The sequence below is a fragment of the Poecile atricapillus genome, chromosome 6 (assembly GCF_030490865.1).
Source record: "Poecile atricapillus isolate bPoeAtr1 chromosome 6, bPoeAtr1.hap1, whole genome shotgun sequence".
Classification (NCBI taxonomy): Eukaryota; Metazoa; Chordata; class Aves; order Passeriformes; family Paridae; genus Poecile; species Poecile atricapillus.
The window spans coordinates 38,423,469-38,435,483 of NC_081254.1; the positions used below are offsets into that span (position 1 = coordinate 38,423,469).

Consider the following 12,015-nt stretch of genomic DNA (forward strand, 5'->3'; position numbering starts at 1 on the left):
ACAATGCTTCCCCATCAGTCGATTGATAATGGAATTTTAAACTTCTGATTATTTGGTACGGAGTCCTTGAATTTCATTTTACCAGACCTGCAGTTGTTTTTATCAAATCTGTAATTATTTCTACAATTCACAAATCAGAAAATCTGTTGACTAGAACTACTAAGTAAGTTTTGAATTAAGGACTGGGAGTTCCTTACTTGCCTGGAGTGAATGTGTTAAAAGAGGCTGGAGATGTCAGCAAAACAAATCTAATTTAATGCCCTTGATCATAGTCTTATTCCTAATGCCTTTCAGAAGATATTGCAAGAATAGTTTTGCTTTTTGCATGCACACAAGCTTAAATTTACAGTAATTTTTAAGAGACTATTTATGCCTGATGGCAAAGAAGCAGTCAAGAAGTGGGGTTGAAGGAAAGGAGAAGCGAAATCATGAAGGCAGCTTGGAAAGAGTGAGAAGCGAGGGGTCAGGCAGAAGCGCTGTCAGCACCGCGGTGTCTGGGTCCCCACTGAAGCCAGGGGAGGTGTCTGGGTCCCCACTGAAGCCAGGGGAGGTGTCTGGGTCCCCACTGAAGCAAGGGGAGGTGTCTGGGTCCCCACTGAAGCCAGGGGAGGTGTCTGGGTCCCCACTGAAGCCAGGGGAGGTGTCTGGGTCCCCACTGAAGCCAGGGGAGGTGTCTGGGTCCCCACTGAAGCACGGGGAGGTGTCTGGGTCCCCACTGAAGCCAGGGGAGGTGTCTGGGTCCCCACTGAAGCCAGGGGAGATATTCCCTGAGTGCCCTCAGTGCTCCTGCTCTCGGGACAGTGCCTGTGGAGGAGGCAGGATGAGCACTGAGCCTTTCTCTCTGCGCTGTTCTCCCGCAGGAGCTCCCCTGACCGGGCTGGCAGCCGAGCTGGGAGCCCCCACGTGCTGCTCCTGGCCAAGAGCTCAGGGCTGAGTGAAACAAATCCTGCCCTGGCAGCCCCCAGAGCCCCCAGGTGCTGCTCCTGGCCAAGAGCTCAGGGCTGAGTGAAACAAATCCTGCCCTGGCAGCCCCCAGAGCCCCCAGGTGCTGCTCCTGGCCACGGGCTCAGGGCTGAGTATGAAACAAGATCTGCCCTGGGAGCCCCTTCTGAGGCTCTGGGTCCTTGATTCTGCAGCATCATCAGAATCACTGTCCTCCCTGAAATGCCCGCACATCTGCGGGCTCCTCCTTCCATTGCTGCTCCTGACTGGGTTTAAACCTTCCCAGCTGGTGGGAAGGCATCCAAAAGAAGTAACATTATGTAAGACACCAGAGTATCCTTGGGGACAAGACCCTTAAAAACACTCCAAACAAGCAAAAGCTTCAGAGTTCACATGCAGATGGTTCTGGAAGCAGTCGTGCTATTTTCATGCCAGTGTTCACTTAGCTATGGAACAGGATGATGGAGACAGCTTCTGGGGTGTATGGTGTTTGAAGAGTTTTGTTCTGGATTAATGTACATTCAGCAGCATGTTTCACAAAAACTTATTCAGTGACAGTTATATTCCAGAAACCTCTAATAGAGATTTTTTTTGCTAAAATCCATTTAAGATCAGTGGTATATAATAAATTAAAATATCCCTACAACCCAGAACAGAAATTAAAAAAAAAAAAAAAATCCCTCATGGGAATTTTGAGTCATATTTTATAACCATTATTTGAGCCCATCTACAAAAGAATTTTGCTTATTCCAAAGTGTTTGTGACCCCTCTAGAGCATGAAGGAGGAAAGCAAATAGTTTTCCCGATTTTGGGGGCACGGATCATGTTAGGATTTTTTGTTAGGTTAGTGTCAGCATTTCACTGAGATTAGGACTTCCACATGCCAGGGGATGGAGGGAGGGAGCTTTATTTACTGGAGTGCAGTGAGACAGAACACTCCATGCTTCTTGCTTCCTTCAAAGAATTCTTTCTTATAAAAAGAAGAGCTTGCCTCGCTTTATTATGTTAAATTATTACCTACAGGTCATTTTGTCTGGATAATTGTGCAGCATTTATTTTCATCTCTGTCCCAACCATTAAAAATTTGATTTGTCAAAGATACTTGTAAACTACAGTAACTTTCTGACTGGGAGATCAGTGCTAAGGACCTTGAAAAATTGGCAGAAGTTTTCACCCTGCGAAAACATTAAGATAAATAAAGCAAATTGATAAATACCATTTCATGGAATATAGGCTCTAGGATTTAATGCTCTAACACATAGCAGTAACAGATCATTCCAGGTACGGAACATCATATTTCAAAAGCCATGCAGTTAATGCTGTAAAAGGAAGGATTATATGAAATGTGATTGATTCTTATACCTTTATTTCATAAAAAGTAGCTTCAGTTACCTGGGGTTCTGGAGTAAGTAAAGTAAGAGGTTACAAGAAAAAGTCAACCCTTAAGTTGCAGACAAAGAGCTTCTACTACCAATACAGTATTACAATATCAAAATATTTCACAGACAGTCAGAAGTAAGCTGTACTTCTGTATGTCAGTGAAGCAGCAAATTGAATTCTCATAATATGTTTTGAAAATGAGTCTTGTTAGGTTTGATGAGGTGGAAAACATACTGAGATCACTGGTTTGTTCCAATACGTTCAGTACGCTTTTCTTGGATGTTTGCCATGGCTAATCTTTTTAATGGCAGTGTAGCTTGTAAATCCATTTGGTAGAGATCTGTATGTCTCCATTTCAGAGTATCACACCAAGCAGGATGGTAAATAAGTTTCTCTTCAAGCATGCAAACTCTTTTTTTCCAATACCAGAAATTTTATTTTAAGACACATACCAGAAAACCCTCAGTATTTCCTTTATGAATTCAGAGAGGAGCAGAATAAAATGAAAATGTTGTTTCAAATACACTCACACATACATATGTAGATGTTTAGGGGTTTTAAGACTTCTATCAAGGGCAGACTTCAGTTAATTCAGGCCCAGTATTCGAGAAGTTGAGCCTGTCACAAACCCTCTGGGTTTCTCCAAAACCCCTTCTTAGCTACTCCTACATGCCATTTTGGAAATGGTCTAAGAAAACAGTGGGGCTTACAGTGGTGAGCCATCATCAATGCAAAGTTCTGTCATAGTAAACTGATGAGAAGATTTGGTGAGACATGAAAAATTCTGGCCTCAGCTTGCTGAGGTTGAGCCAGAGGTTGCCCTTCAGGTGCTTCAGATGATCTCAGCCCAAGGGCTCACAGGTGTGTTACCTCTAGTTATATTCTACAGATTAAAATAAAAACTTTCTGTTGCCCTTTAAAGCTAAGTTAGAATGCACTGGAGATGTCATAGCATGATTATGATGGCCCCAGAGTGTAACTATCATTTAATCTGCTTCTATTCAAGATGTCTTTACAAAATAAGATACTTTGTCTTAACACAATTTCATAGGTACAGGATTTTATGTAGTCAGCATCACTTTCTTGAAACCACATTCCTCATTCCTTGGTTCTGCAGAAATCCCCTGCAAAGCCTGCTGTCTTGTCCTATCTTCCTTTCTGTCACCTTTTAAGAATCCATACAGGAGAGGTTTGTGTACAGCTGCAGTGATCCCAGCACTCTGAATTCTGTTTTCTGTTACATTATTCCTGGATAACTCCCCTTGAGAGAATCCTGCAAAGAAATCACACAAGATGAACTTTTTTTTCCCTACGTTTCATTTTTCAACTTCTGCATGGAGATTTTCTGTAGTCTCATGTCTACTTTCAAGTTGTCAAACTGATTTTTATTCTTCCACACAGATAAAGAGTTTGCTCTCTTTAAACACTCTCACATGCACGAGCACAAGGTAGGAGGTGAGAGTTTTGAAATGGTGTGTCTTGTTAACTGTACAGTAGAGCTGTAGATCTGAGAAGACACATAGAGAAAGAGCACATGAAAAGAAAAGAGGGAGGAGAAAAAAAAGATAAACATGTACAAGTGTCTGGAAGAGCTGCTCTTCAGCAGTGAAATTTTGTAAGTAGTATGGCCCTTTGAGCCAGAGGTTTCAGGCTGCTTTGCCAAGAGTCACTGATGGTTGTGATTGGGATTTGTTTGCAGTTATCCCTACAGCGAGGACTCTAGCCAGGGAAGGCAGTACATGAACACAAGATGTCCAGCCTGGTGCGACAGAATCCTGATGTCCCACTCAGCCAAGGAGCTCATTCTGAAAGTAAGTACAGACCTGCAGCCCCCCCAGTGCCTCCACACTGCATTTATCTGCACCAAAGGCAGGTAGGGCTAAAAGATTCTGTCCTTGAGTTTGCCTGTAGCAAACACTTGCCAAGCTGGAGACAGAACACCATGGTAGTAAATGGAGGGGTGTGCCTCCAGTGCTTTGCACCCAAGAAAAGGGGAATTTGTCCCCATAAAGCTGCTGGCAGTGACTAAAAGACGAGCTTTCACAAGCACTTCTCTTAGTTCCTGAGCTGCCAAAGATGACTGACTGTCTTCTGTCCTGTGCCTCTTCTGTGCAGGGATGCACAGCCTTGGGAGACTGACTGCTTGCTTTAAAGAGAGTAGCAGAAAATAAAAAGCCCCTATAAAACATCCCCATTGGTCCCCCAGCCAAGTCCACCCTAGAGTGACATAAGCAGCAACACTGTCCCTACCAAGGGCTCTGCAGGGATGCAGACAGGAGCAGGGATGCAGACAGGAGCAGGTACAAGTGGCTGCTGGCTGAGGAGTCACACAATTGAGAGAAAAACCTACACAGCAACAGCTGGAGGCACCTGAGTTACCAGTGGTAGATTTCCTAAGGTACTCTCGAGAATATACCAAGTCCTACACAGGCCAAATCTATCGCCGTCCCCTGAATGAGGATAGTCTCCAGCAGGTAGGCTCCTAACTTGGTACACCAGTTAGGTGCTTAAATTTAGACATTCTGATAGAGCTTTAGAGATAAACTTGTGCAATATTTCTAGAACATACAATTCCTCTTGGGATTTTAGTGTTTATAGATAGGGTTAGGGTTAGTTGGTGATGCTCTCTCCAAGGTTAAATGATCTAAATATGGTTCAGGAGCCTTCCAGTTTTCTGTCATTTGCTCTCTCCTTGTTCCACTCCGCTCTCCTCGTTCTCTTGGAAGCACTGGACCAGGTCAGCTGGTTACCTGTGCCAGCTCCCACTGCCTCTGTCCCTGTGCTCCTGGCACCTGGACCCTGTCCTGCTGACCCTGGCTGCCAGCTGTTCTACAGGGCCAAGAACAGATCAGGAAATGGGGATGTGATCCAAGATCTCTCCCACTTCTCTGTTCTGAGCTGGCCAGCTGGCGGTGGCCATGGCTGCATAAATGGATGTGCTGCAGTGAGGTTGTCTTGCTGACCAGACTGTATGACTAACAGACTTACTGAACCCAAAATTGCCAAAAGTCATGTGTCTGTCTGTGTGCTCGTGTATAATTGATGCAGTTTAGTGGGAGTGAATTACGGAAAATAATCTTCCAAGTAAATCAATGTTCTATAGCTTCATGGCTTTTTTTTTTTCCAGTTTAAATTAATTACACCCTTGAAACTTGCTCACCTGAAGTTTATAACCTTCTTTTTCTCTCTCATCAGGGTTATTTATCTCGTGATTAGACTGTTTGCTTTGCAGTATATAACTCACAGAAAGACTGGGAATGTGTTTTCCACAGCTACTCGAATTTCAAGTCAATGCACTTCCTCACACATTTTAGTGTGTAAAAAGTGTCTGCATGACATAATGAAATTTCACCCAAAATTTTAGACAATGCATGTACTGCAGTATTCAGTAAAAAAAAGGTGAAGCCTAAGGGCAATACAGGCTTTCAAGTCAAATAGTAATGTCAAAATCAGTGTTGTTTTTCTTATACAAAAATATCATGTGAAAAAGTGAGACTTTACCTAAAATGTTACCAATAGTGCTTGGCAACAATGAAATTCCTAAAGAACAAAGGATTAAAACCATGAAAAGAGTGGCCAAGGAGGGAAGATTTTTTTTTTTTCCAAAGCTATGAATAAGGAGATAGAAGTGTACACAAAAGCTTGAAGAGTGTAAACAGTACAGAGGGAAAGGAATTCTTTCTGATTATCTAGAGGGCTATAACTTGGATATAATGGAAGAAAATTAAACAAGGGAAAACAAAGTTAGAGCACTGATTTGTAACTGTGAGGTCAGTTACAATTTCCAGTCTCCATGTAACAGAAACCCCATCAGCTGGATCGTTGAAAGCTCACCTTTAAAAGTGCACACAGCTCTGTCTCTGGAGCTTTGCATTTGCAAACCGTGCTCAGGCAGTTTGGGCCATCTCCAGACACTCGTAGGCAGTGACAGGTGCTGCCTGGGCTTGAGCTCAGTGAGTCTGTACCAGCACAGGAGTTAGTTTATCCAGCCCCAAACTGGGATTCTGGCCCATAAAACCTCATGAAAACAGTCTTTAGAAAAGAATGCTGAACTGATAGAGGAAGGGACAAAATGGCCCTACAGGTTTCTGTGGTTCTACACAAGAAACAGTGTTGGCCTTGATTAAGAATTTGCTCCACTGCAAAGACCTATACTTTGAAACTTTAAAAGGAGTTCTGAAGAAAGTAAAAGCAAGTTTTAATTAACTGATTACACTGTAACAAATCCTTAAAATATAAATGTATATGAATTTTTAAAGATTTTTTTCAGTCATAACTATCAAACATTCTTACACAGGTATTTATTTTGCTGTATTAATTTCTCTTATAGGCAATTAAAGTGTTTGTTTTTCTGCCTAGGCAATTCTATATTTTATTTCAAACAAAAATTGCAGTAATTCTGCATTTAAATCCTAGGTAGAGAAAGGATAGGGTGTACAAACTGCCAGTGTACAGTGTGTTCAGCTACACAGTAGGCATTACAGATTGTACTGACATGGGGCTGTAAACAGCTTTCATGCAACATCATCTATCATGCCATGGTCGGTTACCTCACCATCATGTTATTTTATGCTTCCTGAGCCCTAAACCACCAAAGGTTGCCCACTGCTCGGGAGCTGCGCTGATGCCTGATCGCATGAAGTAATGAATGCTCAGCCAAGTGTATATTGTTTCTGCTTGTGCACTGCTGTAATTTGTTTATCTGTCTAAAGATTATGCAGTTGAAAATCCACAATTTTATGCTGCCTTTGTAAATTATCAAGTCGCTTTTGATGAATGTATCCCCACTTCCGATGCTGGTGGCATTATGATCTTGAAATATTGGAAAGTGCTCATGCATACAATGCAGAAGGTTATGTTTTTATATTTTTGGCAGACAACCGTGCTGTAAAGTAAATCTGACCTTAAGCTTCCTTACTGCATTAAAGATAATTCAGTTTTAACTTTATAGTCCTAAATGCTACTGTTTATATAAAGTTATTGCCCAGTCAAACTTGACTGATTACAGATAAGAAAGTCTTGGCTGTTTCCTACAAAATAAATTAGTATCACAAACTAGTTTAAAGCACCTCTACAATTGTATTAGAGGCTGGAGAGTGTGCAGATTATAGATTTAATTAGCTAATAGAAATTGTTTAGCACAGTAAGAAATTGTTTTGTATGGTAATGTGTTTGTATTTGTTACTGAAGTACTGTGCTAGAGAATCAAAATAGCACCTCCAAATCTCCTCTATTGCAAACGGCAGAAAGATGAGTACATTTTATTATTCATTAAGATAAAAATGCTAAAGGAGTCAGTGTATAAGGGTAAAGTTCAACATGGAACAAAATGAAAGCAATTCATAATGGAGACCGGAGGAATGTCATCCGTCATTTGCTGCTTTTCTTAAAATCACTGAATGTTTTTTTTCAGATGAAGAAATTTATCTCAGAGAAATGGTTAAAGATTATACTCATAACCTGCAAATAATCATTCATCTCTCTGAACATTTAAAATCCCCTATATGGTGAAATCAAATGCTGTTATAAGGCAACATGGATTGCATTTAATTCAAAGAACATTTATCTCATCTAATGCAATAAAAATTGTGTTGTTCTCAAAAAAGGACTTGCCAGATGTGCTGCATTCTGCAGCAGAAGCCTGGAATGCAACAGCGAGTCACTCATTTCACTTAGCACAGTGTTAGTGAATATATCCCAAGGTCCCATCAGTGGGGAGGAGGTGCAGAGATCTCTGGGGTTCTTTATGCAGGCAAACTGCATGAATTCCTGCAAGCAATACTGAGCATGAAAGTTCATTTTACACATTCTTTCTCTGGAGAAGCCAAGCAAAAGATGTGTTAATACCACCTCATTCAGAAACTGGTTTCACCTATTAGCACAATATTTCCAATGTTCCTTTCTGTGTGTGTAATCTTGAGAATTCTTGGACTGACTAGTGTTTTGTTGTGTTCTGCTTTTTTTAAACTAGTCAGAAAATGATGAGAAGATAGTAATATATGACCACATTGGGCCAAATGTCTGCATGGGGGATCACAAGGTAATTAAATTTAACATTTTAGCCTTTTATCTTCTAAGTCTTTTATTAGGAAGGAGAATGTATGCACTAAGTTCTATTAATTGTAAGCCAGCTGTATCTCTGTCCTATTTTTAAGTAACACCTTGAAAATGTTTCAAAGTCAAATTCAGTCAGTCTGTATCTCAGAATAGCTGCTTGTAAGAAATGGAAGAACAAGACGACGGGGGCTAGAATGGAAGCAGGATACGGTGCAAGTGAAGAGGAGCAGCCATCTGTACACTCAAAACTCTTCCAGCAAAACAAAAGTGATTTCATTGGGTTATCAACTATGCTTTCAAAGCATAGCTTCAACTAGGTTGATGATGCATAGGTGCTTATTAGTAAAAGAACATATTGGCAGTTCCATGTTCAAACAACTGATAAAAAGAATATAGAAAAAAGATAAAGAATTCTATAAATAACCAGCTGTTGAAATTAATAAAATACCTGAATTCTGCAATCTACTTTGCTGAAGATACCAGATGGAAACCCAAGTTAGAAATACAATAAACCAGAGTATTTGCTTTCTTTGAAAAAAGCCAATTGAGGAGTAGGAGGTAACCTCTGAAAGCCTAAAAATGGCACTGAGGCTCTTGAATTCAAGAGACAGTTCAGAGAGGGATAGTGGGTACTTGTATGTGTGGATGCATGTGTACGTACAAATCTGACCTCAAAAATACATACCCCTTATTTAATTCCATGGTCAGAGTTCTTGTGAGACAGAGAATTCTTTTCTAAGGAAAAATGCACTTAAGGCATTTGGTCCAGAATCGTCCAAGGTTTTAAGATAGAGCAACTTACTATCTTCTCCAGTAAACAAAAAGCTCTGGGTCAGCCAGTTCAGAAACAGCAGTTTTTGTTTCCTTCATCACCCAAGTGGTGTGGCACTGTTACAAAAGGGAGATGTGTATGGGACCTGAACCTCTTCCCACAGAAATCTGTGGAAAATTTTCCCTTAGGTTTCAGTGGGAGCAGAAATCTGTGAGATGATGTTGTACCCTTGTGCATTTTGTAATTAGATTAATTTAAAAACCTGTTGCAACATTTTGTTTCCAGTCATAGGGAAGTTTTTGTTGTATTTACTATTGACTGTAAAGAAAACAAAAACAACAACCAAACGTGTATTTCAAACATGTAACTTCTATTTTTCCCTAACTTGCTGCAGCCTGTGTTCCTGTCCTTTCGAATAGCTGCTGGGGCAGGTAAACCTATTGCAAATGTGCACAAGTGTTGTGTCGTGCAGTGATGTGGTGGTAAATATCATCTTTTTTCTTTACGTTTCTATTACATTTTCTACATCATTTCCCCTGTGTTTATCTTTCTTTTTAAAAAAATGCCAATTCTGCAACAGGAAAAAGATGCCTACGTAGTGAGAAGATTTTCCGTGAAACCACACTATAGCCAGGAGGGAAGGCAGCACACTGAAATCTGTAATCCTAACAGCTGTATTGATAAATCCAGTCCTGAGTGCCACATTTTAGACTGCTGATCGTACACTATGCTTCAGCATCTGGACTCTGTTCAAGAAAAGCCTCACATACCTCACTGTCTTGTATGTTCATGTGACATCAAGTAGAAATGTGGAATTATTTTTTATATATATGTCACAGTTCTGTTGCCAAAACTCTAAATAGACAGCAGAGATGTTATGTATTCTAGATTTCACAACTTTCAACTTTTAATAAGTGTTTGTCAATGTGGAAAAGCTATTTCAGCATATTATAAAACTTTTAAAGGTATCATACCCATTATATATCTTTACCACTTTGGGATTTTGTACATTGGATTGTATAGATAGAGATATTGATGGTTTTAAATGGTATTTTCTTTTTTGACCAAGGCTTATGGTTTGTGTTTTAGTTTTAGTATTTTGGTTTTCATTTTTTAATTTTTTTTTCTCATTTTATTTACTATACTGCCATGTTACATGGTTTTTGAATCACACAGCAGCTGCTTTCTATACATACATATATATGTGTGTGTATATATATGTATGTATGTGTATATATACACAGATATATAAATAATTTATAAACCTGACCAAAACTTATGCTAAATATACTTTCCAATATGAATGCTTGAGAGTGCCATATCAGCAGTAAGTATTGGAGTCTTAGCAGGTTTAGTTAAGTGTACATCAACAACCAACATTTATATAATAAATAATATATAGCAGTGCCATCCTGGATACAGATATATAGTATACTATATAGCACATATATTAGCAGTTTCACTTTGTTACTCCTATAACCTCTTCTTTCTATGTAATATTAAGGATTGAATGTGAAGTTCTTAGCTAGGTTTGGGTGTAACTTTACAGAATTTTGTAAACTGTTTTTGTCTGTCTTTTGTTACTGTTTTATGGTGCCATATTCTATATTGAAACAATAACAACACGGGAGAAGAAAATAATAGTCTGCTTCAAGTAGCAACTGTATTGGACACAGACTGTATTTATACAGTATTAAAGAAAAAAAAAACAACAAAACCAACCATCAAGCCAACTGTAAATTTTCCTGGTTAGTAGCTCAGTGCAGCCTACAATATAGTCTTGTTACAGACATTTTCCTCCCACCACTAAATACAACATTAAAAGGTGATTAAGGAGTCTGTTGATGAAACACAAATGTATGTTTTATTGATTTAATTTAGAACACTACAGAGTTCATGGACTGCGCAATGGCATTAAATTGATGCTTAATTTTGGTATAAATCACTACCATTGGAAATGATTTGATGTCCGCTTGCAGAGTTTTCTCAACAGTACAACCCAGTTTATAGCGAGTATTGTTGCCCAAAGGGTGTCTGCAGCTCTGTATTGTTACTGTGCCATGTTGCATTATAACCACACAGTAATTCTATTTAAGCGAACTCAACTCATGATAACTCTGAAGGCCTTTAGAAATGAGTACTCTGGTTCTCAAGCAATAAAACTAATCATGGTGAACATGGCTGTGTCTGCCCCTTTAATTTGGTGATTAAAAAGAAATTATTAAATTGTCATTTCTTATTGAGATACTGCCAATTAACAAGGGTATTTTTCAAATGAAAATCTCTGTGATAAGATGAGGTTCTGGTGTTAATCAAAACACAATACAGACCGAGTAAAAGGCACTGAGGGGCTGGTATGGGAGCGCTGATGAGAGGAAGGTGATGCAGCTTTACGAGCTGTTCACAAGATGCTAGTCTTCAGCAGGTCAGTAAATGTGCCACCATAAACTCCATCGTGATAATCACAAGTTCCAGAAGAAACCTCTCTAGGCTTTTCCAGCAGGGACCGAAGCCCCGAGTAGAGATGAGCTCGCTGGAGCCGCCAGCCGCGGCCCGAGCCTCGCCGGCGCTGCCCGGGTGCCCTGCCGGGCTGAGCTGCCGAGAACTCCCCGAATTGAACCCGCAGAAATTCATAAACCGTACCTTTGGCATTTTAACAGCCCCGGAGGCGAGGCCGGGGCCGGGGTGAGCCGGGCCGGAGCGATCTCAGCGGACAGCCCGGGACAGCCCCGGCACAGCCGAGGAGCGCCGGGCTCTGGCCCAGGACGGGGCCGGGTCCTGCCCGCTGTGCCCGGTCCTGGCTCCGGGCTGGCGATCCTGCTCTGCCTCCGAACCCGCTTCTCCCGGAACGCCCCCGGCCAGCT

The 12,015-nt window shown here is 40.7% G+C and overlaps 1 protein-coding gene across 3 annotated transcripts in view; it reads left to right on the forward strand.

Annotated features, from left to right (window-relative positions):
- INPP5A (inositol polyphosphate-5-phosphatase A) overlaps positions 1-11,327 on the forward strand; it is a 196,538-nt gene extending 185,211 nt beyond the window's left edge. The window contains exons 13-16 of one of the 3 annotated variants that reach the window (XM_058841028.1): positions 4,022-4,133; positions 8,294-8,362; positions 9,546-9,633; positions 9,732-9,870. In XM_058841028.1, coding sequence (XP_058697011.1) covers positions 4,022-4,133; positions 8,294-8,362; positions 9,546-9,626 — 262 coding nt within the window. In that variant the 3' untranslated portion in view covers positions 9,627-9,633; positions 9,732-9,870. Of the gene's footprint in view, positions 1-4,021; positions 4,134-8,293; positions 8,363-9,545; positions 9,634-9,731 lie in introns of all 3 variants that reach the window. The other 2 variants (XM_058841027.1, XM_058841029.1) reach the window with 2 other exon arrangements.
- Positions 11,328-12,015: the final 688 nt, after the last annotated feature.